General features: G+C 39.0%; 1 protein-coding gene across 5 annotated transcripts in view; it reads right to left on the bottom strand.

Moving 5' to 3' along the window:
* RBMS3 (RNA binding motif single stranded interacting protein 3) overlaps positions 1-24,833 on the bottom strand; it is a 443,527-nt gene that overhangs the window by 247,615 nt on the left and 171,079 nt on the right. For all 5 annotated transcript variants that reach the window (XM_041407734.1, XM_041407735.1, XM_041407736.1 and 2 more), the window contains exon 4: positions 12,755-12,846. In XM_041407734.1, coding sequence (XP_041263668.1) covers positions 12,755-12,846 — 92 coding nt within the window. The remainder of the gene's footprint in view (positions 1-12,754; positions 12,847-24,833) is intronic.

Below are 24,833 nucleotides of genomic sequence, written 5' to 3'. Positions count from 1 at the left end.
TTTCTTTTTTTTTTTTTTTTTTTTTTTTTTTTTGTTTTGAATCTAGACCTGGTAAGGCTTTCAGAGATTTAACTGAGCAAATGAAATTTAACAACAGAACATGCAAAATAATGTAGCTATACATCTGCTAAAAATCAGAATCTCTAATGCAAACTCTATTGTCCATCAATTGATAAAAGGCAATAAAATATACATATTACAGCACTGCAGACTCTCTGAAAACAGCATACAGCTCCACTCAACAAGATTTAAGAAAGATGGATTTTAAATAGAAAAGGTATAGAAAAACACTATCAGTCAGTGGAATAGCATAAGAATAACTGTGAATATCCCAGAAGAGAAACTATGTCTGCCTGTGGCAATAGCACCGCCCAGCTCAGATCCAAAACTGCAACAGCATTGTGATAAGTGTGTAGGAACGCCCTAAAAAGAATATATTATATTCACAATAGCAAAATGAAGGATGCAAATGTATCATTCTGCTTTCCCTATGCTTTGTGTGGATTGACTAGAGTGGAAAAGACTAAAGTGAAAGGACTTTACTTACATGGGAACAAAGGGGGACATTACAGAAGTAAAAACATTTGTCAAGTCAAATACCACTATTAAAAACTTCTAAAATATTAAGTTAAAGACCAACACAATCGGTTATCAAAAAAAAAAAAAAACCAAAAAAAAAAAAAAAAAAAAACAACCAAACCACCGGAAAACAGGCAATAAATAGTATTTATAGCTATTGTTATGGATGAACGAGGCCAGACTTACACTATTATTCAATGCCTGATCTGATCTATGGATCACTAAGACCAGGTGACTTGAGAGTGCTGTGGTTTGTGATTGGTTTCCATCACTGATTCAGAGTGTTTCAGGTCTCAGCTACTGCACTGATTCAAAGGACCTCTCAACAAAGAAATGGAGAAACCTTCAGTAAAACCCAGTATAACAGATAAAGTACTAGATGATCCTCCCAGGAGGAAAGTGCCTGGGACATTTTCAGACCATGTCCTTTAGATAAGTCTGCACCAGGCTTCCCAGATTTCTTGGGATCAAAGAGAGCCAGCACAACAGTCACTTAGAGGAGTGCAGAGAGGCGCCCTTGTAACTAACCTAATTGCTCACTGACATAAAATGTTGAGCCTCTTCAAGGTGCCCTTGTAGGCCAATCTGGAAATTTCTGATGTACTCAAGATAAGTAAATAGTATGCAACAACATGATCATGCAAGATGAAACTATTTATTTGAACTTCAAGGAAAGCAAAGTAGAGTCTGCATCCAACACCCCTTTTTAACATAGAAAGCCTGAGTTCAAGCAGACCCAGAAGACTGATCATACAAAAGACAGCCATTATGTATTTCAGCTAATAAAATTTCATTCTGAAAGGGAAGCATTTCCATTACTTTAGGCTCAGCAGCCCCAGGAGAGAGGGCAAGGCAGCAAGACCACTGCAACCCCATTACAGCCAGACTTCAACCTGGTTTGGATCAGTTTTGGCTCCTTTACCAAACCCACGACTTTACCATGTGCAATGGGCCGTGCAGCAGCAAGGCAGGCTGAAATGAATTAGGTCATGCTATTAGGAGTGGTGACCTTTCACTGATAAACAGTTTTTAAGCAAGGGAAAAGATTTTTTGGAAGCTAAGACACTGCAAAAACCCTCACTTCACTGACTCCACATGCTGCTTCATGCTGCATCCCTATAATACAGCAACATAGACATATAAATGATAGTCCTGGCTTTCCATAACAAGCTATAATTGGAGTAGGTGACTAGGAAAATGTTTAGATAAATGGTGGGATCATAACCTTTTATGCAAAATGGACAAATAAGTTATGGAAATATCTGGGAAACCCTGAGGCTGTGTAGCTCTACTGCAAGCTATAGGCACAGTTAAAGCAGACAGTAAATCACTAAATCTTGTCTCAGAATTTACAGTTTTGTTGTTGTTTTGGAGTTTTTTGCCAGGTTTTGCTGACAGATGGAAAAATACTGGCTGATTATGACCAAGATTTAATTTACCTCCAACTTCCCTTTCTATTTCTACAGCACATGCCTAAAAACCCACATACTATTTTATTTTCAGGGCTTAGAGGTATAACTAGCAAATAGTCATACTCCAACAGCCCATATTATAAAAATACCACTGCAATACTTTTCGCTACTCATGAGAATCTCATTATATTATACAATTTTCTCATGAATATTTCTAAATTATCATCTATAAATGTGGGCACACATTGATAAAAATATAGTTTCTTGAATACTTATCAACTAGGTATGCACAGACCTAAACCCTCCATGTCCATACACAGAGAGACAGAAATGTGATACTGCACTGGAACAGCATCCTCTAAGTGGGGTAGTAAGGTGCCAAAGATACCTTTGAAGATAGGGAAGCTTTTCTTCAAAGTGTCTTCTCTTTCTTTACCTGTCTACCAACTGAATTTAAAGACCAAAAATTATTCAATTGTATGAAGAAGTGACATCTGAGACACAGACTTCAGTCTCAACTACTAGAAAGGTATGTTCACTTGTTCTGAGGAACTCAAGCTTTCTAGCACCAAGCCTTAATTATCCCAACTCCAAATTTTTTGCTAGAAACAAACATCTTTTTCAATATCTGTTTTCATTTTTGAATTGTGGCAAGAATATCAGGATAGAATATGACTGTCAAGTGGTAATCATTGAACATTCTCCACTTTGCTACTTACTGGCATCCAGATAAAGCTGTATCCATTTTAACAAGGCAAAAATATACCTCCAACCAAATACCACATCCATATTCTAACCATGTGTTCACACGGGGAAGGTCCAATTTTTCCAACTACAAAAATGCCTTTATAGCTGCTTTCATCAAAGTTTTCATTGTTCTCTGTGGTTTTTGAGAGCACAAAGTTGTGAGGAGCAGTAGAGGAAACAGCCATTGCACCTCCATCAAGGCAGTGCAAGAGGTGTCTTTGGTAGGTGTACATCTCCCAGACGTATTTAGTACATACCTTTGGGAATCACAAAAAGACTCCATCTGCCTACACAGTGGAGGAACTGGCAATTTAGAGCCCCTAGGTTCTTCTACATGTCCACCATTTTGAGCTATGACTAATAAAATGACTAACATTTTCTACCATGAGCTCTCAAGAAAGAAGACTATGAATATAAATCTCTCCTAAACAAGGATTCATTGCACAGCATGACATCTGCTGCAGTCCTTTCCTGGATTTACATATGAAGGCATGTGCTGCAGCATTGCTAGTCACATCATGCCCAAGCAGTGGTGCAAGACAAAATGCACAGGGGTGCTTCAGTAGCCCCTGGCAAAGATAAAGTCCTCAAGCCCACTGACAGAATTGGCCAGATATTGATCCATTGGTGGCATCAGTTTCAGGTACTGCTCATCAATATGACAGATATTAATTTGATCTAATATTTAAGGAAAGCTGTGACCAAACAATTCCAGACTTTAAGGCAGTTATTTATAATGCCTTATTTATACAGAGATGGGGAGAGTTGGGTATATTTCCTTTTGACACACTGAACACATGTCCTGTACTTGGGGTTAGACTTCTCTTCACTTGCTGCTTTAAAGGAATAGCTCTGTTACATTCTTTTAACACTTCACCTGTTTCTGGGGTACATTTTTTCTAAAGCTGACAGCTCTTATTTTAAAAATTTATCCTCCTAGGCTTAATCTAATATGTGCATTTATCCTTGTACAAAATGAGGACTGCCTTACAAAGTACCTGATACCTGCCAAATGTACTATTCCTCTCTGTGTCCATTTTCCCATTTCCCAGGCTGCAGCACTACACAGCATTAGCAATACTTGCCTCATGTCCAACATATTGATATAAAATGACCCTCTGAGCTTCCTGTCAGCTCTGCTCTCATATTACAAAGCCACTTTAACATGCTTCACGTTCATTACTTAGCAACTGCTCCTTGCTCTAAGAACCACATCCTTATTGACGCATGCACATCCTGGCACATCTTTCTTAAAACTGGAAACAGAACAGGGATTAAAGGAAGTTATGATTGCATTTTATAAAATCGTAAGTGCAATGAAAAGGATTCATCGGAAACAAGAGCCTTCTATCTCTCCTGATACAAGAATTAGCAAGCAATCAATGCAATCTACGTTGCAGGTCTAGAGAAAGCAAAGGAGATGGATCTTTGAAGAACACAAAGTTAAACTGAAGAATTTCTTAAAGCTGGATGTTGTGCTGCCAAAATTTTAAATGCAAAACAGGCAGCATAAATTGTTTATTTGGGGATGGGGAGGCAGTTCTACAAATGACTATTCAATACAAGCTGAAGAAATCCCAAATTGCAAATTGCTAGAGGCTAAGAGACTACTCTGGGGAAGTATCCTCAGTTGCTTGTCTGGTTCTTGTACTCCTCTGTTGGCATGCATTATAGTGCATTATCAGAAAGAGAATCTGATATCAGAAGGAACTTTATTCTGGTCTGATATGGCCAGAATGAGTTTTACATTCTTATATCTCTTACATTTATTTTGATCACATCAAAGCTACTTTATCATGACTACAAATAGAATTCAACCGTTCATGTCATCGTTATCTCCCTTCCTGAGCACAAATATGTAAAGGAAAAGGACTAAAAAATTCAGTGAGCTTCCATTATGACTCAGTATGTTGTATATAGCATGAGCACAGCCTAATTTCATATTTTTATACAAAGGAAAAATAGAGTTGCCTAATATAGTGACAAAAATTATCATTCATTAGTGAACAAAACTGCATCTAAACTAAAATTTATTTAGATTACAGCCAGACTACTCAGTCATGTTGGTTGAATGGGAGACAGTCATTAATAAAGAAATAACAAGCAGAGTATTCACTATACAGTAACATTTAGATATTCAGAGGGGATGCATAGCTGCACAGGGAATATCTATGCATATTACTTGTAGATTTGTGTTTACTGATAGAGTGTGCACCTGTGCATTTCCAGGCTGATGAGCTGCTATACAGGCACTCACATCAGCTCAGAAGAAATGCCACTGAAGTTTGCACACCTGCTTTCCAAATCAAACCAAATAATCTGACAGTGGCCTGGTTTTCACACAAATTGCATTGCTTTGTTGAAGCTGTGTCTCAGTCCAGACTAAGTGGTACCCCAAAAAGCATGCACATATCCTCCTGCTGGTGGTCACATGAATCATCATGCTAGACACAATGAATTTTTGTTTCTCACCTTACGAAAGCATTGTCCTCAGGCTGATCTACAGAAGAACATAATTAAATGATATGTCACTGAAAGGAAGGCTATGTCCATTTTCTACCACAGTAATATTTTCTAAAACCACATTTTTTTGATCATTTCAGCGTGTGCTGGGTTTTTCCTGGTGAGTAAAGCTGTGCTTACTGAATTTAGAACACAGTTCTGCTCAGTCTGAGCTGCAGATTCCCAAGCTGCATAGTTGTGGTTGGATAACTCCTCCGTGGGGCGTTTGGAGTTTCCTGAGTGTGGAGGCAAAAAAGAATTAATCTGACTCCAGTGTTTAACTCATTTGCAGGACTCAGATTTCCTGTTCTGCAAACATAAAGGGTTTGCAAAGAGTGTGTAAGAGCTTCCAAGATGTATAGCTCTGTGAGTGCTAAAGATAGGGAGCCCCATTCTTCTCCCCAGCCTAGATTGCCAAAGCTCTGTGGATTTCAGCTGTATTATTACCAATTCAAATGTGTTCCAAGTCAGAGGAAAGTCAAGAACAATGTGTATTTATGAAAAAAGGCCAACTCTTGTTTGGCTGAAGTTCATAACCCGAAAAGAACCCAGTAATTCCACTATTCTTCAGTCTAAAAGTTGGCTACATTTTTCACTTTCAGCATCTGTTCTGTGGTGCAACACATTAATAGCATGGAGGTGGATATATTTACTGATTGTTTGCATTTTAATTTTCAAAGGCAGAGGAATGTTTTAATGTTAGATGAAGTTACAGTATTAAAAAAAAAAATCAAGTAAATCTAGAAACTAAAGCAGCACTTGAAAAGGGAAGGAAAATACCACAGCCAGGTCTATCTGGTGAGGCTAGCTATGAGGTGATAGCTAGAGAATAAACACAATTGTGTGTGCTGTAAGATTTTCTAAGCTAACTTAGTGGTTAAGAAAGATGCTGAGCTACAATTTTTGAGAACAAAGGAACATAGTACTGACCTAATTCCTCTCAATTGGCCAACAGTAAAGTTCCATGCACTTTCAGAGAGCAGAATTATGTCAAGTTAAGCACTTCTGAAAACCCCCAAAGAAATTATTGTTTATAAATTTGGCAGATGTGGTTCAAACACTGTCAATGTGCATACCCTCCTTCATGCTGATCTACATGTTTTTAGGAGCAACACATGCAAGTGTGAAAGGACTGCTGGATTTAGTACCCCCAGGATAACCTGATGTTCTTTCAAGAATGGCTCAAGCTAATGCATTCTATATTGGCTTGTGAGTACACATCTAAAAGCAGGAAAAGGATCTTAAGATCATTTCACACTGGCTACCATACAGCTCTCAGGTAGAAGCACAAAATTTTCAAGGTTGGATAAGACTAGGAAGTCCTTCCATTAATGTCATGTATCTTTGCTACCACCCCAATCTATCATTGTTTGTGCAAAGCCACTCATTGCTTTAGTCATGATTGTGTAGGATGCTCATAGGACACTGTCATCCACTACTGCAGATTTTTGAAATTTAAAGTTAGCCCTTTGCTAGCACATCTGTGATTTGAATCCTGAATTCAGACAGTGCTTCATCTGGAGGGAAAAAATAGAAACAAACCACAATCCCTCCCTGCCCAAAAACAACAACAAAACCAACCAAACAAAAAAAAACCCAAGACAACAAAAAACAACCAAAAAAAAAAAAAAACCCTTCAAGGTTTTGAAAGGCATATCTTCCTAAGAAATTTTTATCTAAAACTTTATACCAACAAATAATTTAGCATCTTGTTAATGCTCTTGGTTTAACAATGCTTTTTCCATTTAAGAAATGGAAAAATATCCTCTATTTGCAAAACCTGCACTTAAAGTCCAGCTCCATCTGGGAAACTATGATTCCCCATCCCAAGAGTAAAAGACAATTTATGAAAAACAGAGGTAAGCAGTCAAGAGAGGATGAGGACAGCATGACTTTGATAAGCAGCAGTACAGGAAACTTGAAACTTCCAGTTAGTGCTTCTGCATGACTACCATTTGGTATGGCTGACTTAGTAAAAGAAATCAAAGGAGAGAGATATTTGCATGCATAATTTCCAAATCTTAACTGCACTACCTCTCATTTCTTTTCAGCTGTAACTTTCCATTTTCATTGAACCCAGGACTGTTACCAATCCAGGTGAGTATTGGTCAGCCAGTATGGGCTGTGCAAAAGCACAGGGAGAGAGGCTGCACGTTTTTGGAAGATGAGAGGAGAGCTCACTGGAGAGTGCTCCACACACGTACAAGAGCTGTGCCAAACGCCTCTGACAACAGTTGCAGCAGCAGCAGCCTACACCTGGCTGTGCAATTCATTCAGAAACGCCGTGGAAGGTGGCCAGCACAGCCATGTTCTCAGCTTCTCCTACACTGCTGAGCATGGAGAGGTTTCCAGAGGCACCAGCTCCTGCCCCAGCAGCAAATGAAAACAGTGTTTTATAAATCACCGATACAAATGTTAGACTTCATGGAACAGTTCCCTGGGGATGGAGTATCCGATAGTTAAGGCACAGGAGCAAAACAAAGCCAGACAATTTCAATATTAAGCTCTAAAACTCCTAGAATAACACTCTGGTTTCAAAAGGAAAGTTAGCTCAGTCAGTAGGGGTGTTAACCAAAAATATTATCAAAAAATTTGACCAACTAGTATCCGGAGGTTTTGTTACCTAAAATTTGCAGACATTTTTCTGTATTTAATATTTTGTATGGACAGCATTCTTATTATTTTCATGAATTTTTAAACTGCAAACAAACAAAACTTTTCACTAAAATAGATTAAAAAAGCATTGGAAATAAGGGTTTTCATCAGATTTTTCTATTTTAGGGATCAGCCCTTTAGAGTATTGGTGTCTAACAGAGGGAAAAAAGGGGAAGTACTTTAAAAATAAGAGAACACAAAGCTGAAAAAAATAAGCAGACAGAATGAACTTATTTGGTCAGCTGACTCATACCAGAGCAATGCATAAAACCTACACAAAAGTCTGGAAAATAAATAAGATTTTTCTTCTCTGGGATTTCCTTTTCCTGGGTTCTTGTAGAAAATCTGCCTATTTAACTATACATCAGCTAGCTCTCTATTCCTCTTTATAAGCTCTTGTGCTTGGCTCTATTTTGTGGGAAATAGCTCCCTTTTTTCTTTCACCTAGATGATGATTACTCCCTGTATTTAAGCTTCTGCATGATGGAAAGATGAGAAAAATATCACTCAAGAAGCAAAATCACTTTCTTCAGTTCCCTTGTGGAGGAAAACACATCAGAGCCTACTGGCACAGCCCTTTCTCAGAACCAGTTCCTGCAGTGTACTCTCTGGATGGCAATTACTGCAGCAGAGTAGTCAAGAAATGATTCCTTGGACTTAGACAACTGCCAGTGCTAATTAAATATTCCTTCAATATCCGCATTTTTCACGCAGGTCTTGAGGATGTCTAAATGCATTACATGTACAAAAGGAAAACCCAGAGAAGATACACAAGATCAAATACATTTTTAATCCTTATAAAAGGAGGACTAAAAACCCTTCCTTTGTGAATGCATTTGTTTCAACACTCTTGATAGGCTGCTAGGTATTAAAGAAGCTATTAGATACTCCGCAAAAACCTACCTTTGCCTGAACCTTCACATTATGCAATCTTACAGCAGACTAGAACTGGAAATAAAAAATGGTAGAGAGGACCCCAAATGTCTGTGAAGGGATAAACTGACTGCACAGTTCAACTGCAAGCTGACACAAGCTCAGAAGCTCAAATTTATTTAGACAGCAGACGTCTATTGATTTTTCAGGTGATTTAGACTCCTTGGCATCATTAAAACTTACATATAAAGTAGATTAAGAAGTGTCCTCATGAATGTGCAATTCTGAGTGAAGGACTATTGCAAATCCCAAGAATAGATGTGTCTACAGATTTTATTAGAACACTGATACATTTTTCATGTGTACTAGGTTTCTTTGCCTACTTGTCTGAGCCAACTCCCATATTACTAAGATTCTCCTTATTAATTTTCCATATTCTGTCTATAATACTTTTCTAGGAAATACAGGAAAGGAGCATCTAGAAAAAACCTAAACTGATATATAAATCATGCACATAAGCAATGTTGGTTTTTTTTTTTTCTGTCATGTTTCTGTAGTCTCTACCATAAAGGGACAACCAAATCAATAATTCCTGTGATATTATCCAGAGGCATATCAGTCATGCCATTTTTAGTAAGACAAACCCAAAAAAACACCTGGACTTTATGAGCCTGACCAAGCAGGTACTACATATACACAAGTGAATCTGCATGTCCAAAGGCATGCAGGAAGCACACAGCAAAATAAGCCAGGCCAGCTAGGAAATCATCCCTCAGCAGCTGCCTACCCGGGTGATCAATAAATGAAATTCTTAATAAGCACTTTTGAAAAAGATGGACAACTTAGGTGAACGCAGGACAGCAGAAATGGTCAGAACTTCGGGTTCATGTTCCTCTGAGAGAGAAATGCAAAAGAAGCCAGGTGACAACAACCTGAGTGCAAGAGCCTCACGCAACTCTCCTGTGGGTGGGAGGTTGTGTGGGTCCTTGTCCCACCAAGTGGGCCACATGAGACCTCAGCTGCCACCACTAGCTCTGCAGGCGTACTACTGCTTTTCCTCTCCCTCAACTGAATCCTCTCCCACCTGCTCCAAACCAGAACAAAAAGAGAAATTCAGACATGTTTAACAGTTGAGTTCTTTCCCCTTTGTTGGTTTATGGGGTGTGTTAGCCTCGACAGAACAAGTCTTCCAATACTGATGGGACTTGGAGCATCAATTCACCAGAGTTTAACCTCCTTCCAGAGGCAGCACTAGGAAACAAAATCAGCCAAAATGCTGTCCAAATTCTATAAAAAAAGAGGGAGGCTGTATTTTAGCATCAATAAAATGAGTACATTTTACTCAAGAATCCACAAGATACTTCTGCTGGCCAACATGGACAGGGGTTCAGTTCTGCGTTTTGTTTTTCAAAGAAGATTCCTGGATTTCTATGGGAAAAATTATATTGTGTTAAAACTGAGAAAGAACCACTCTTTCCGAGATGGAGTTCTCTCCAGGAAAACATCACAGACAATACCGACACTTCAGCATATTTTCTCTCACTACTGAAGAAGGCCAGCACATAGAAAGAGTTGGCCAATGCCTCTTTCACCTTTACTCAAAAGCATCCACAGCTGGACTGAGATTTTTTGACACTTGCTGAACACAGGTTACAGTCTGTCTCCTCTCTGACCTCAACATGGGGCAGTTTCACTGTTTTGCAATTCAGAGTAAAAGAGGACACTGATATTATGAAAGGATGGCACACAAAAGGTTTAGGGAATTTCTTCAGACTCAACTTTTTTTATTTTGATTTTATTTGAGAGCCACCATTCATCCCTAATTAAAGCAGCTCTTGAAATAAAACTACTCTGGATAAACTTCCAGAAATGCAGGTTAAATAATTATTCTGCCCCTTTCCTCAGACCTCTTCTGAGCCCTCACTGTTAATTCAGACACTGGCAGGTAATGCTGTCTTTCAGTCCTGTTATGCAACTTGGCTTCCAACATATTCAAGAACTAACATGTTTCTCCAATGGATTTGCTTTCCCAGGCTCCTGCCTTCTCAGCAATGTGAGGTACTTTGTGTGGAGTCATCACAATTTCCTTTGAAACCTCATTTTTCTAAATACTTAGATTTTTTCAGAGATAAGAAAAGTCAGTTGTATATTTATCTTGAGCTATCAAACACACTCAAAAGAATCTATCTGAGATTCCAGGCACCATGGCTAAATAATAAAAATACAGTCAGTCTTATGCAAACAAATCTGCACGCACCATCCGCCTCAAAATCTCACAGGGCAAAAAACTACTCCTGCTACAGGTTCCCCAGAAAACAAACCAACCAAGGGCTGGTACAGCCCTTCTCACTCTGAAAATATCAGGCTTTGCTTTTAGTCCCTAAATATTGGACAATCCAAACCACAATGTTTTAAGTCACCATCTTTTCTGGTGTTTCCACGAATTGAAGTACTGCAATTGTTCATTGTTCTGAATCCTGACAATCCCAAGCATAGATTTATCTTTCAATCCTATCTTTAAATCTGTAATTTTAAATCCATAACTGTACAGTTTTATATGGATTTAGATTTTTTTCCAGATTTATATAGATTTACTCCTTTCTAGAAAGGGCTATTTGATATCAATCATCGGAACAAAACATATCTCCTGCCTTTGGTTTCTTTTCCACAACTTGACTAATGCATCAAATTGCCTATATTTTAAAAAGGAGCTGCTGTATATCTGAGAAAGAAAATAGCACAATCCTTAGCAGAAGTTCACATTCTTCTGCTTGCCATCTTTTACCCATTTGAAGCAAATATTTTTTATCACCATGTGTCAATAAAAACTAAGAACCAATAAAACAGCCTAGCTTGCATTGTGGGACACTGTTAAACAAAAATCCATTGTTGACATCCAGTTTCTTTCAGGCACAGAGTGTGCAATTCAGTAGAAGTCAAAAGAACCTAATTTAACAGCAATTGCTTTTCTCCCTAAAATAAAACAATAATTTAAAAAAGCCATACATCAAAACAAAACTGTGTTTTTACTAAGACATCACTGAAAAACCAAGGTTTAAACCACCAACATTCCTTTAAGTGGAAATCTTCAAATCTGATGGTTGTTTATTAGTTGATTTCCCTCTTTTTTTGTTTGCTTTCACTGTTTTATGTTCTAGGACAGCATCACTTCTAGAGAGACTAAATCAGACAATATTAAGTGCTTTTTGGAGATTCTCAGGCAAGGCATTTTTAAGTAGAAAGCAAAAGCTATTTTTTGCTGGCTGACACAGTCTAGAGCCCAAAGACACATTATTTCACCTTCAGAAAGGCAAAAGCTGGACCGCACAATGGTTATTACTACAACCCCTCTCTCACCATCAGCCCCTTTGCTGGGGACAAAGGACAATTCCAAGACCAGAGTGACTGAGCTCACTGTTCTTGCGACAGCTCCTGCAGCCTCTGTGAGCAGATGTCAATCTCCTCCAGACATTTTGCAACTATTCCTTCAGCAACCTTCTACACTTTCATTTACATCCTCAAAATAAATAAAAAACCCTCAACAAGCAGAAGCCAAAACTAGGCAGATCAACCAGATTTTCCTTATGCTCAGTCAATCACTGCTTCAGAGAAGCCCACCAGCCACATCAGAAAAGCGTAACTTTCCAAAGCGAAGGAACCAAATGAAGACAAGTTCAAGGTAAAGAAAGGCAACTCTTTCACCTAGTACTTAGCAAAAGACATTTCCAATGCTCTTGCACTTCGGAGCTCTGTCTTACAACCCTCTTCAAACAGGGGGACAGAGAGAGAGTCAGAGCAGAGCCCATTATATGAGACACAGCTCTCAAGAACACAGACAAACCACGGGATGAACAAGGCACTGGAGCCAAAGGATGAAAGAATCTTTGCAATAAGCAATCCAAAACCTTAAGGAAAACAGGAGCAAAACAAACCCTTGGAAATTTAACCCAACAGCTGAAATAAACCTGCAATGACATAGTTCTTACCTTTGCCATCTGCGCCTGCACGCCATTTGCTTTGAGAGATGCTACTGCTTTCTGTGCTGCTGCGGGACTGTCAAAATCTACAAAACCATAACCTGGAAAATAAACAGATAAATACAGATTTTCAGTATTATCCATGTGTATGAGCACAGATAAAGATTTTATTTTTATAAAGAAGGAAAATCTTTCCATTCTCTCACATTATCTCATAATTTTGCAGTAACACTGCCACCACACCTCTATTTGTCACATCTTTTCTCCTGAACCTAGTGGGGTTTAAGGGAAGGCAGTGACCTGAAGCTTCAAAGTGCCAGGAGATATGAAGCAGACGAGGAGTGCAGGCAGGTCTTTGTCATAACAGATTAAATGTCCCTGGTAGCAGAAGGGCACACACATTCAGTGTTCTGCAGTCCTGCCCCATCTCTTCCACAAGAGGAGGTAACATTATGGACCTTCCTGGGATACAAAGCCACAGCTTGAAGTGCCTGGTTTCATGAGACAACACTCCTTTTCCTGTCCTTTAAAGCCATACAAAGATTAAGCTTCAGAAGAGGAGGGCAACAAGTCTGTGTGGCAGGCTGGGGCCATGTGTGCAGGGGCAGGGGGAGCAGTCTTCCAGCAGGTGGGACCAGTTCAGGGAGAAATCCCAATGTGTGCTCTACAGGCCACTGCCAGATAGCTCTAAAAGATGGTGAGATAGTAAAGTCTCAGCTTTGGTTAAACCACATCCCTTTCATCTCCCTACTCTCTCTGCTGGAACAAGGGACAGATCTCTGCCAGGAATTGCTCTGGGGTATCATCTGAACAACAGCTTAGAGGTTAGATCTTAGGGATTGGCAAGGGATAATCATCTGCTTTTAAGTGGCTTTCTTACTCCCAGTATTTGCATTAGTTTAGTATATTAATCAGCTAGTCTCTTCCTATCTTCTCTTCCTCCCTCTCCATTTTCTTCTTCCTTTAGCCAGCAACACTGGTATGTTCAAGCAAGACCAGTGATGTTATGCCCCTAATGGACAGTAAAAACTCTGAAACTATTTTTATTTTCCTAAAGACATAAGGCAGGGGTAAGAAAGCAAGGAATTGACTTTTCACAACTTTTAATGCACTGAGCTCTCCATGACCTTCAACAGCATTCAAATGTCTTGCTCATAAAGATTTCAACTGAATTAGGAAGATCTAAAAATCTCACCAAGCACCTACTTAGGCAGCTGCATATATTTCACAATCCATCCAGGGAAAACCCCTACATCTTATTAAGCAATTACAGTGCAGGTAGGCATGTGCTGCTCAGACAAGCTGTGGCCAAGGGACACATCTTTGGCATCTCCCTGGAAAGCCATATGGATGAAACTGAACCACCTGAAAGCTTTAATAATATTAGCACAAGCATATTTATAGATTCTTTGCAGACATCTCCATTTACTAGATCAATACACATCCTACAGGAGGCAACCACAGATATGATTTCCTGCTGTATCCATTTGTATTTCTTTTCCCAGCCTTTCTTCCTGCTCTGGGAAACTTCATTGCCATCCTCTCTACACCAAATCTAGGTATAAGATTATGTGCTCGTTATCACCTTGCACCTCAAATTACAAACATCTCTATTATTATTTTGGTATGCATACATTGCTCAATGTCCAATCATGAAAGAATTTTGTGTACATGGATGTTTTTGTTTCTTGGTTTAAATCTCATCCACAAAGCTTAAAGAAAACAAAAAAAAAAAGAAAAAAAACACAAAATTATTAAAGAAATTGCTGACATAAGGAGTGTGAAAAGCACTATTCTGTAACAAAGTCAAGATCGGAACCTTTCTTTTCTTTGCTTACTTTTCTATTTTGTTTGTTTGGTGGAGGGTTTCTTCTCATGGGGAGGACTGGGGATTTTTTTTTTGATAAAGCACTACTGCAGATTGAGGGACACTGCAATACAGACACTGACAGATTGAGGGACACTGTGATAACAAATCTAATAAACACTAGAGTTTGATCAACCTGGGGATTTAAGGAGTGTTTGACCTTCTCTGATTCCCTCATTTGATTTTCCCTTTTTACTGCAAGCCATTTTAAAATCAGCTTGCCCTACATCTCATTTTCTTTTGCAGTGCTATCCAAGCTCTCTTCTCATTGCAGAGCGGCAGTAAAGTTGACACTGCTTTGAACTAAAAAACTTGCTACAAGAGAGCAAGAGTCCTCCCTGGAAGCCTTTGCCCTCTGGAAGAGAAACTTCTGGGAGGAAGAAGGGATACAATTAGATGTAACTTCCAATTTCCTATATGAGAGATCCTGACAAGAAGCCAGAGCTGTCAAATGGAAAATCTGAAACATCTTGGGAAGTGAAGGGATGGCTTGGATCAAACACTGAGAAAATTACTTTTTAGGACAGTGAGGTGGTCTTCTCAGGAAACTAAATTGTTTCTTATTTCTCATCATTTCCATGCCCAACAATTAGGAGGTAAAAGTGCAAAAGTAATTTTAACATTGTCATTAAAAACAGGTCATGGAGTTATATTTTTACACTTAGCACCAGTGTACAGTGCAGGCTTCATGCCTGAAGGAATAGAAAGGAATTTATTTTTAATCTGACTTTCTAGACAGCACAGTAATTATTCACATTTAAGTTTTGCTCGTAAATAAAAAAAAGAATGTGTAAGAATATTCCAGTGTTGTATCATAGATAATCAGGTATATCTAGCATAATAAATCATTGAAGAGTAACATTAGTCCATAATATCTAAAACCATTAATATCTTCTAAGAATTGTTTCAGTGGACACAAGGGGCTTTATGCCTATATCAGAGATCCAGTGGAGTCCCAAGACAAAAAACCCTACATCTTCAGCTGCCCATTATGCATTCTAGTATATTCTAGTATTACTACTCCCAGTCTCACTGCAAAGCTGTTCTTTTTCCTTCCCTCAAGCTCATTTCCATTCCAAGTATCTTTTTCTAGCCCTCCCCCCTCCTGACACATCTCTCCACCACACACAGAACATCAGGACAAAATCACTCCATGGCTGGAAACCCGTCCAAAGAACATCAATCTGCCACAAGGGAAGCCAAGTTCCCAGGCTGTTTCAGCATTCAAGTATCCTTACAAGAACCCTGCAATGCTATATAATATAACAGAAAACCAGGCATGATGCCTTTTTCTACAGTTTTCGTTCTTCCACGTAGATGTTTATAGTCTAGTGACCCACAGTGAAATATTTCATTTGTTTATAATCTCACTTCATTTTTTGTGTCTTGGGCACTAACTAAATAGTGTTGGTTTTTCTGTTTGGGTTTTTGTGTGTTGTGGTTTTTTGTTGTTGGTTTTTTTGATTTTTTTTTAATATACTTCCCTGGGTGGATGAAGTTTAGCCCCCACAAAAGCTAAAACTGGATATTGGAACATCCTCTCCAGTGTTCTTCAAAGTGTAAATGAAGCCCTAAACTCCCTGTGCTGAGTCCTTCCCTTTTGTCCAGGCTGTGGCTGAAGTGGGTTGTGCTCCCCACCAGCAGAACTGGGCTGCTGTGGCTGCCCCTGGCAGGTGCACTGTGGCTGGCTTTGGCTGCTCCAGCATCTATCCCTATTCTGTTCCCTAGTTTCTCCTGGGAAGAGGTAGGAAAATGGTTGGAGTCATCCCCTGGGATGAAATTCAGATCAGGGTCTGACAATCAGACACTGCTCTAAGAAAACACATTTCTTTTTCCTCCTTTAAAACAAGTGCAAGCCCCACCAGACTGTCCCTCTGCTAGATTCAAATTCCACAGCTTTTTTTTTTTTTTCTTCTCTCTCCCCTGCATTTTTATTGTGTGTTCACTGCCTTGTAAACATTCTGGTCAATGGATTATACATTTTTTTCCCCCTGGTTTTTATACAGAACATGAAAAATGAACTCAGATTCTAAACCAGGACCTTCAGACTGTGCTCACTAGAATCCTTCACCACTACAGGAAACCAAAACCAAAACTATTTCCCCTTTTTTTCTGAAGCATCCTGACATTTTCCTTTGAGAACTCCAAACAGAAACAGGGAAAGCTGTGTTGTTCCCTGCTGCTTTGAGGGATGGGAATTGAACTTATCACTAACATGAACCCTTCAGCTCAAGTGTACTTACACTGAGGGTGACTTTGGTACTCCAATGCTAGAAGTCCTCCAGGATCTTGAGGTTTTTTTGTAGAATGACATATTACAAGTTCCTACATGCAAGCACACACAAAAAGAAACCCAGGACAAGACTATCTAGAATAATTGTTAAGCCTTTCCTTTAAGAAATACAGTGTCTGTAATTTTGTACTGGCCTGATGCCATTAGGGCTAAACAATTAAATTTTAAAAATAAAACCAGTGTGTTTTTTTTTTTTTTTTACCTGTGGGGGAAAGAAAACAGTTAAGCATCAGCAAACTCAAGTTTATAGCTAGCTGCAATAAGTGCTACCCAAATAGACTAGCAGACACTAAACATCTCCGTCTCCTATAACCTAAATGGCTGGGGGCCTCCCAGTCTCAGTTTCTCAGTTCCATAATTAAGCTTGGCAGCAGGTTCAAATGAATTAAAACTGAATGTCACTATTTCCTCAACAAATCCCTCATCCTTGTTTTTTCTTACTTGTCAGGAGAAGACCAGCAGAACAGCAATTAGTGGTAAGCAGTGCAGTGAAAAAGAACCAAGCATACACTAATTAGGTCACTCGCCAAACACGTTCATTTCATTGGCAGATTTAATCAATGTTTTCCTGAAATGTCTTAAATCTCCTATGCTAATTTAAAGTTTTGTTATTGTTGTTACTTTAAACACAGATGGGATGCCTGGAGATTTTCAATTGCTTTCCACAAATCCATTTCAAAATAACAACCCCTCATATAGCATATCATCAAAATTTCGGCACAGGTTTTAGGAAATGGCCTCTAATTTTATGCCAACATTTTTGTGCCTGCAAATACCTACGGGTGCAATTTTGTGGATTTAAGTAATTGCAGGTGTGTAGGGCTCTTAGACATCAAACTCTGAATTGCCCTGATGGATCGGGTACTTAGGGGTAATGCCAAATAATTTAAGGGACTGCCTGCCACTTGAGGTTCTCGTAATTCTTGTGAAGTGCTGGATGGTGACACAGAGCAAAGGTGAGCTTCTCCTGGCACACATGGGCTTTACACTTCACATCCGGGGAGTTCCGCTGGTGTAGTGACAGGAACAAGAGCCTTGCTGCCTTTTTGGAGCATTGAGGCAGCTCCTCAGTCACTGCTGAAAGCAGCATTAGTTACTCAGAGTTCATGGGAACAGCAGTTTCGGGGTATCCTAGCAGCTTGCCCCCCCAATTAGTGCTAACAGCTAGCACACCAAGATGCTTTTCTGCAAGGAAGATGCTCCGTTGGCAGTCGTCATTGCTGTCACTGTGGGAAAGGGAGCTGCCACAGCTGCTGAACTAATATGCACCACACCAGCCTGCCCTACCCTCCCTCCTGTCCTGACAGGAGGTCCCTGAAGCTCTGCAGGTTCCTGCAGAGCCTCCATCCTTCCTGCTGGCACTGCCCCCAGAACCAGCCCACCCATGGCCCCATGACCACCGATGGGTTTGAAAGGGTAACATGCAGCCAAGCCACAGCCTGGCAGCCACCTGATCACCCAGGGTCAAAATAAAATGAAAAAAAAGGCCAAAGAGCAGAAGAGTGGTTTCCTAAAAGTGAGGAGCGGCGTGCCCTGGTACGCTGCTGAGATGGAGCACTGCAAAGACAGGAACCTCTGGCAGGGGGCTGAGAAGGGGGAAGCCATGACAAACAGGGGAAGATAAGCTGGGGATGGTGAGCTCTGAGCCTGACCCTGACACAAGGACAAACACCACATCTGACCTCTGACCAGGCGCTGCTTTGAATCACTTGACTTCAAACTCTCTGTTTTCTGCCTCCCATACATCACACAAGCAGAGACAAGAGACAGAGACCTGAGCCATCCAGCCAGGAGACTGGCATGGAGTCTGGGCACTAATTCAGCCAGTGTTCCTGGCTCAGTAACCTTGAAAGCACCTAAATACATTGATGGGGAGCTCACACATACTGAGGAGCTCTTCTGGTTCCACTGATGCCAACAAACTCACTTCATCAAAAGAGTTAATGGTTGGTTTCTGTAAGTTAATATCTTTGCTTCCTTCCTGACAGATGGAAAAGGCTGACTGTCCCAGACAGCCCTTACTCCTGCCAGGCCCTCTGTACTATGACTGATGTGGGCGTTCAAGGGAAGTTGTGGCAAAGCAGGAACTCCAGCTTTGACATTTTCCCACATTGGAGAGCTTGACTTGGTCACAACAACTCCTTTTGACACCATAAGACATGTAAATTTTGCATAATATTACATATTAGTGGAGAAACTTTTAAAAGATGAAGACAGATTTGCTTATGTGTAATTACAATTCCATTATACCTAAACTTTTTTTCCTAGGTCTGAGGCACCAGACCATTTGGAACTGTGCTTGCCACCAGCATTCAATGTTCTTTTAATGTAAAAAAAGTTCCCAGCTCCTGTTTCTGACCATCTAGAATTCAATATATCAGATCTGAAATCCAGAAGAGAGAAGACTGAGCATATCATACAGATTGGGTCTTCAAGGAGTATAGAGGTTGTTTGGACAGAAAGGAGGATAAAGTAATTTCAAGAGAGTGCTTGCTTCTTCCACCAATGTTTCTGCTAACATACTTAGAGATTGGAAAATAACCCCTCCCCCCGCCAAGGAGATGTGATAAGAGAGAGGAATACCAGCCTAGGGAAGAGGCAGCAGTCAAAATTACTTGATGAATTAAGAAACCATTAAACAGAATATATTTATCACAAATACCTTAACTTAACTTTATGGTATCACCTCCGCATATCTATACATATACATGCATACCTTTCAAGACACAAGCATGAAGTTTTGACACAAACACTAGTATAAATACACAGCTAAGCAAATAATATAATCAAAGATAATATAATTATCAGAGATGTTTCTCCTTCACACTTAGAAGAAGCCACTAGGGTTTCACAAAAGCCTAAGTTAATTTGAGTTTTCAAGTTCATTTTTGCCCAGCACTTATTCAGAGTGTCTCTTAAAAGACAGTATTTGTTCTGACAATCAGTCTGCAAAAGAAGTGATTATCTAGTAATTTACTATGCAATTTTCAGACGTTGCTTTACGCTCAGATAAAGAATCAAATAAAAGTTTTATAAGCCTTGGAAAATTAGAGTTAGCAAGCAGAGAGGTTGAATCACCCTTGAACACAAAATTACCGAAAACAGCTTTTTCTTTCATTGTTCAAATTGTGCTAAAATATTCCTACGGCTCCAAATGCTCAGAGTAATAGTAAAATAGGCTACATCATTACTATTTTTAAATCTCTACTTTATAAAAATGTTCTCAGTGGCTAGAAAGTGGTGAATCATCACCTTTTAATTAAAACAGCTAATATATAGTTAGAAAAATAATTGGAAGTGAAGACTCTTAAGTGCAAGAAAGAAAAGATAGTCCCTTCATTTCAGATCACTCCCCAGAGATGCACCTACACTGTTAAGTATTCATATATAGCTGATTTTTTCTTTGTTTGCTTTAGCTTGATATGGAAATACAGCACAAAACTGTCACTTTGATTATGTTTCTGCAGTGATTTCTTTTGCTTCTTGCATTATTTGAATCCCCTTTATAACAAGAGAACTGCAGAAAACCAGCACTAACTAACAGAATTTTTAGGGATCTCTTTGCAAACATATTCTTAATTTGAACATTCAATTACTTTGAATTAAGCAGAGTGCATATGAATACAGGTTATTATTAATTGCACTGAGTAACTAATGATACTATTTTAGTGCAAAACTGAAGTATGAAATTCATGATGATCTTTAAATGTATTTTAAACTGCTTCTAAATTATTTTTGACAATCTCTGATAAGTGAAGGAAACAGTACAAAGACATCTACAAAATTTTGCTATGTGGGAAAGAAGTACTTATACAACAAGTAAGTAACTATATGTATGTGCATATTCATGTCTATTTTTCTGGAACTTCATGCTTCCAAAACCTTAGTCTCTGAAGGAACAGAAGCAGATCTCAAAACTGACAAAAGCTCTTTGTGAAAGATTGTTGCAGTCACAACTGTGAGGGGGAGAGGCATAAGAAGTTATGAATTTAGTAAATACACCTATCAAGAAGACACTATTGCACTTGAGTACCCTCTCTCAATTTACACTGCATTCCTGGCAATTCAGAGCCCCAAAGACTGGCAAACTGAAGAAAATCCTAGAAAGAGCACTAATATAGCCATAAAAATCCAGATTTTGCAAATGGCAGAACACAATTTGTTTATCCCTAACAATGTGACAAATGTTTGGGGCTTTAAAAGTGAACCTACATGTGCATGAATACTTATGGGTAACCCTAACTGCAGCACATCACCAGCACAGAGAGACCTAAGATTTGTGAGGACCTGTCAAAGAACAAAAATCTTGGTGAAAATAAACAGAGGGAAGTTGAGAAATATTTCCTAGTATTTGCTAACAGCACAAACTTGGATTAATCACACAAAACCAATGATGGAAAATTCATTGCTCAAGTTACTAAATATGGACTGACTAAATAAAAAAAAACATTGTAAATCTCGTAGTGTCAGAAGAACAAGAGATAAACACACTTTTCCATCTTTAACTTTCAAAGTAAATCTCTCCTCAAGTCCCATTGATTCACTGTCAGAATTCAAAATGAAGAGTAACTCTATTTTTAAATACAGGAATAACTTACATCTACAATTGCCATATAAAACTATGCAAGATCCAACATACAGTTATTTACTACCGTAACATTTTTATCGATACATTAGTTGTATAATGTGATCATTAAGATTATTTTCACTACATTTCTGTAGCATGAGAGTCATTGTGGTTCTGCAGCTGAGCTAAATTTCACACTTGAAGCAGTGATTGAAGAAAGCAGAATGCTCTCCCAAAGAAATACAGCAAGAGGAGTGCTTAGTTACATATTTATATAAAAGGGAGGGAAGGATACAATAGCTGTTTCTTTCCTTGGCTGGAGAAACACTCAGTGCCTCACAATATTTTGCAATGCCCAGAACAAAATAACCAGAATTTGCAGTTTCAGATTTACATCACCTGCTTGAGATCCAGAGTTACAGTACCAATTAATAGCTTCCCTGAAAAACTTGAAATGAACCCTTACACCCAAGACTGGAAAAGGGCTTGTTTTTTAAACCGCTATTTTTCATATTCACTTTCCTCTGATTACAGTGACGTCCAGATGCTGAAGTTTCAAAATACCACAAGAAAGACTATTTTCTTGGTATTTCCAGACAGCAGGAAACACTGACACTCTCATGAGAAAGTCTGCTCTTCTGAGGTTTCATGCTCAGTTATGCAGACTCCAGAGCTTTACTTAGCTTGGATAATGTTTGGGTAAGATATGAAACCAAATCTCTTGAGATTTGTCCATCACTTATTTTAGACCTGAGTGACTTAAGTAAAAAACCTGGTGTAGAGAAACAGTTTAGGAAAAAAAAAATCATTCAGCCATTACTTCTGAAAACTCACAGTGCCTGTGTAAAACAACTGATTTTCTCTTCTAAGTGTTGGACCTCAGTTTACCTAAAGCTAAGCAAGTTATCCACCAGCTGTTCACCAAAAATGCACATAACCTAAGAAACTATGAGACTAATTCCAGCTCCCGTGGACTAGTTAGAAATTAACATTAACACTATCCTGCATCTCTCAGGGTTGGAATCTGGCATGGCATTCCATGGATGGAATGGACAGGCAGAAAAGAACCTATGGGTGCTTTACTTCCAGGGCACCACACCCATGGAAGACAGCAGAGAAATACTGGGAGGGGGAAAATGAAATCTCTCCGCAGCCAACTCTACCAGCACTCATTTTAAACAGTGATACTATTATAGGAGGCAAAGGAGGATGTTTTGTATCACCCAGGGATCTTTGTCAGAAATGAAATATTCCATTCTCTTCTTCCCAACACTGGATTGCTCAGCAACCTTAACATTAAGTAACTGCAAATCCTTGCAGGTAGGAAGAAACAATCTGACAAGAGAAGATGCACTTGGTGATCACACTGTGATTACTGTACTTTATTAAAAATAATTTTCTTTTCAGTATGTTTTGACAAGAAAATAGAAAGCATCTTGTGCAGGCTTCAGGAAATATTAAAATAACCCAAGGTGATGAACGTGCTATTATCCAGTCTGTTCCAGAGGGAGGATGCTCAAGTACTGAAATGGTTTTCATTTCAAATACACATTCATTTTCAAGACACCACACTTGAAAAATTGGACTGTATATTTGTCACACAGTAAGCAGTGATAAAGAGCACAGCAATTTATGTTCTTTATGCAAACCACTTGTAATTCAGAAAGCAACTATAGTTTCTAAAAGGCAGCAAAATGATAACACTTTCCCAAGAAAGTGAAATGTTTTTTTCATGCCAGTTGCCCAATTCTAGCATGCCAACCTTTGCTGTGATAAACATTTTGGAGAACATGCGAAGAGCTCCTATTCCAACCCATCAACACTCATGATTTCTTGGAGCTTTAGGCAGAGATGAGCAATGCCTTCTGAATATTTCATATTTCTAAGAAAATGATCCTGATACCACCACCACCATCATGCTAAAATACTGATGACCTTTGGGAAATAGGTCAATGTGCTTTCAAGAAATGACTCATGGTAAAAAACAGCATTCCACCTGTGCTATGGAGGAGAAGCACAGCAGAGCTGGACAGCACAAAGCAGGATAAGCCACAACACAGAGGTGAGAACATTTTTGCCCAATGATTTTGGACTTAGACAGTATTTCAGACAATCAGAATGCAAGCATCCCTAAAGTTTTATAGTTATATTGCCTAGGGTGTTCTTTTTTCTTTTGTGCTTAAATACTGGTTGCACCTTCTGAGCATTTTTTCTTGTATCTACCACATTTATCTGTAGCCAGAAGTTCCAAAATACTATTATTATGGTAGCCAGAAATGGCTATTAGTTTTCCAGGGTGAGACAAAATTTAAAAAAAAAAAAAAAAGAAAAAAGAAAAAAAAAAAAAAGGAAGCATGGAGAAGAGAAGAAAATAAATAATCATATCAGAAAATCTCTTTTCAAGATCTCTAATCCATTTTCTTCGTATTTGACAAAGTTCTGCAATGTAGGTAAGTGGAAGACGCAGATAAAGTGGGTAAAGTGCAGGCTTTTAATCAAATCTGAATTTTGAACTAGCAGAAGTTTCCTATCACTAGAAATCCCATATCTCTAATACATGAAAAAGAATCAAGTGGATAATATAACATTTGAATCTGAAGCAAACACCTTCCTTCCTATTTTGAATTTTAGGTAACTCTCCAGTGTCAGCTTGTGTGGAACATTCCCTGCTGGTACAGAACATGGGGGTCCCACAGCACAAAGGCCTGTTGAAGGTGCTCACTGAAGCCCATGCTGAAGCCACTTGGATGATGGCTGTGAGGCATCAGGAGGTCAAACCAGCAGGAGGACAATCCCCTGTGTACAAATGCCAATATGTAGGAAGCTGCTTGCACACTGAAATTCATGGCTACAATGAGCCTTCAGAGAGCTTGTAGAGAAAAAAAGGCACAAATATGGGATTGGAAGAGACATCCTGGGTCTTTCTGGAATGTGGATGATGAAAAGCCAACACTAGATGACCACATGGGGTTACATCAGTGACTTACATAGTTCTTTTGATATTACCCTTTACTTACTGGAAGGATCTCGCCTGATACATCCTTGGACCATATATATTGCCTTCACAACTGTGGCCATTAATGGCTTGGGCACTTATAAAATCATCTGATACTTTCTCTAAAAGTAATCTTCCAACTTTCCATTCAGGATTTCTTCCATTACATGCTAAGGAAATTATTTTACTATTGGATTTTTTCTTTTTCTCAAAATCCAGTCCTCAGGATCTTCTAATTACCTCTCCAAGTAATTGCCTTGTGAAACAAGCAGGTATTGAGAGAGCTTTGGCAGCAATATCATTGAAGAATAAATGAGAAATCTGAAACATGCCTTAGAAAGAGGGGCTGGGTGGGCATTGCTGGTG

The sequence above is a fragment of the Onychostruthus taczanowskii genome, unplaced genomic scaffold, assembly GCF_017590055.1.
Source record: "Onychostruthus taczanowskii isolate IOZ18803 unplaced genomic scaffold, ASM1759005v1 scaffold28, whole genome shotgun sequence".
In the NCBI taxonomy this organism is placed as follows: domain Eukaryota; kingdom Metazoa; phylum Chordata; class Aves; order Passeriformes; family Passeridae; genus Onychostruthus; species Onychostruthus taczanowskii.
This window is presented reverse-complemented; position numbering and strand designations above follow the sequence as displayed.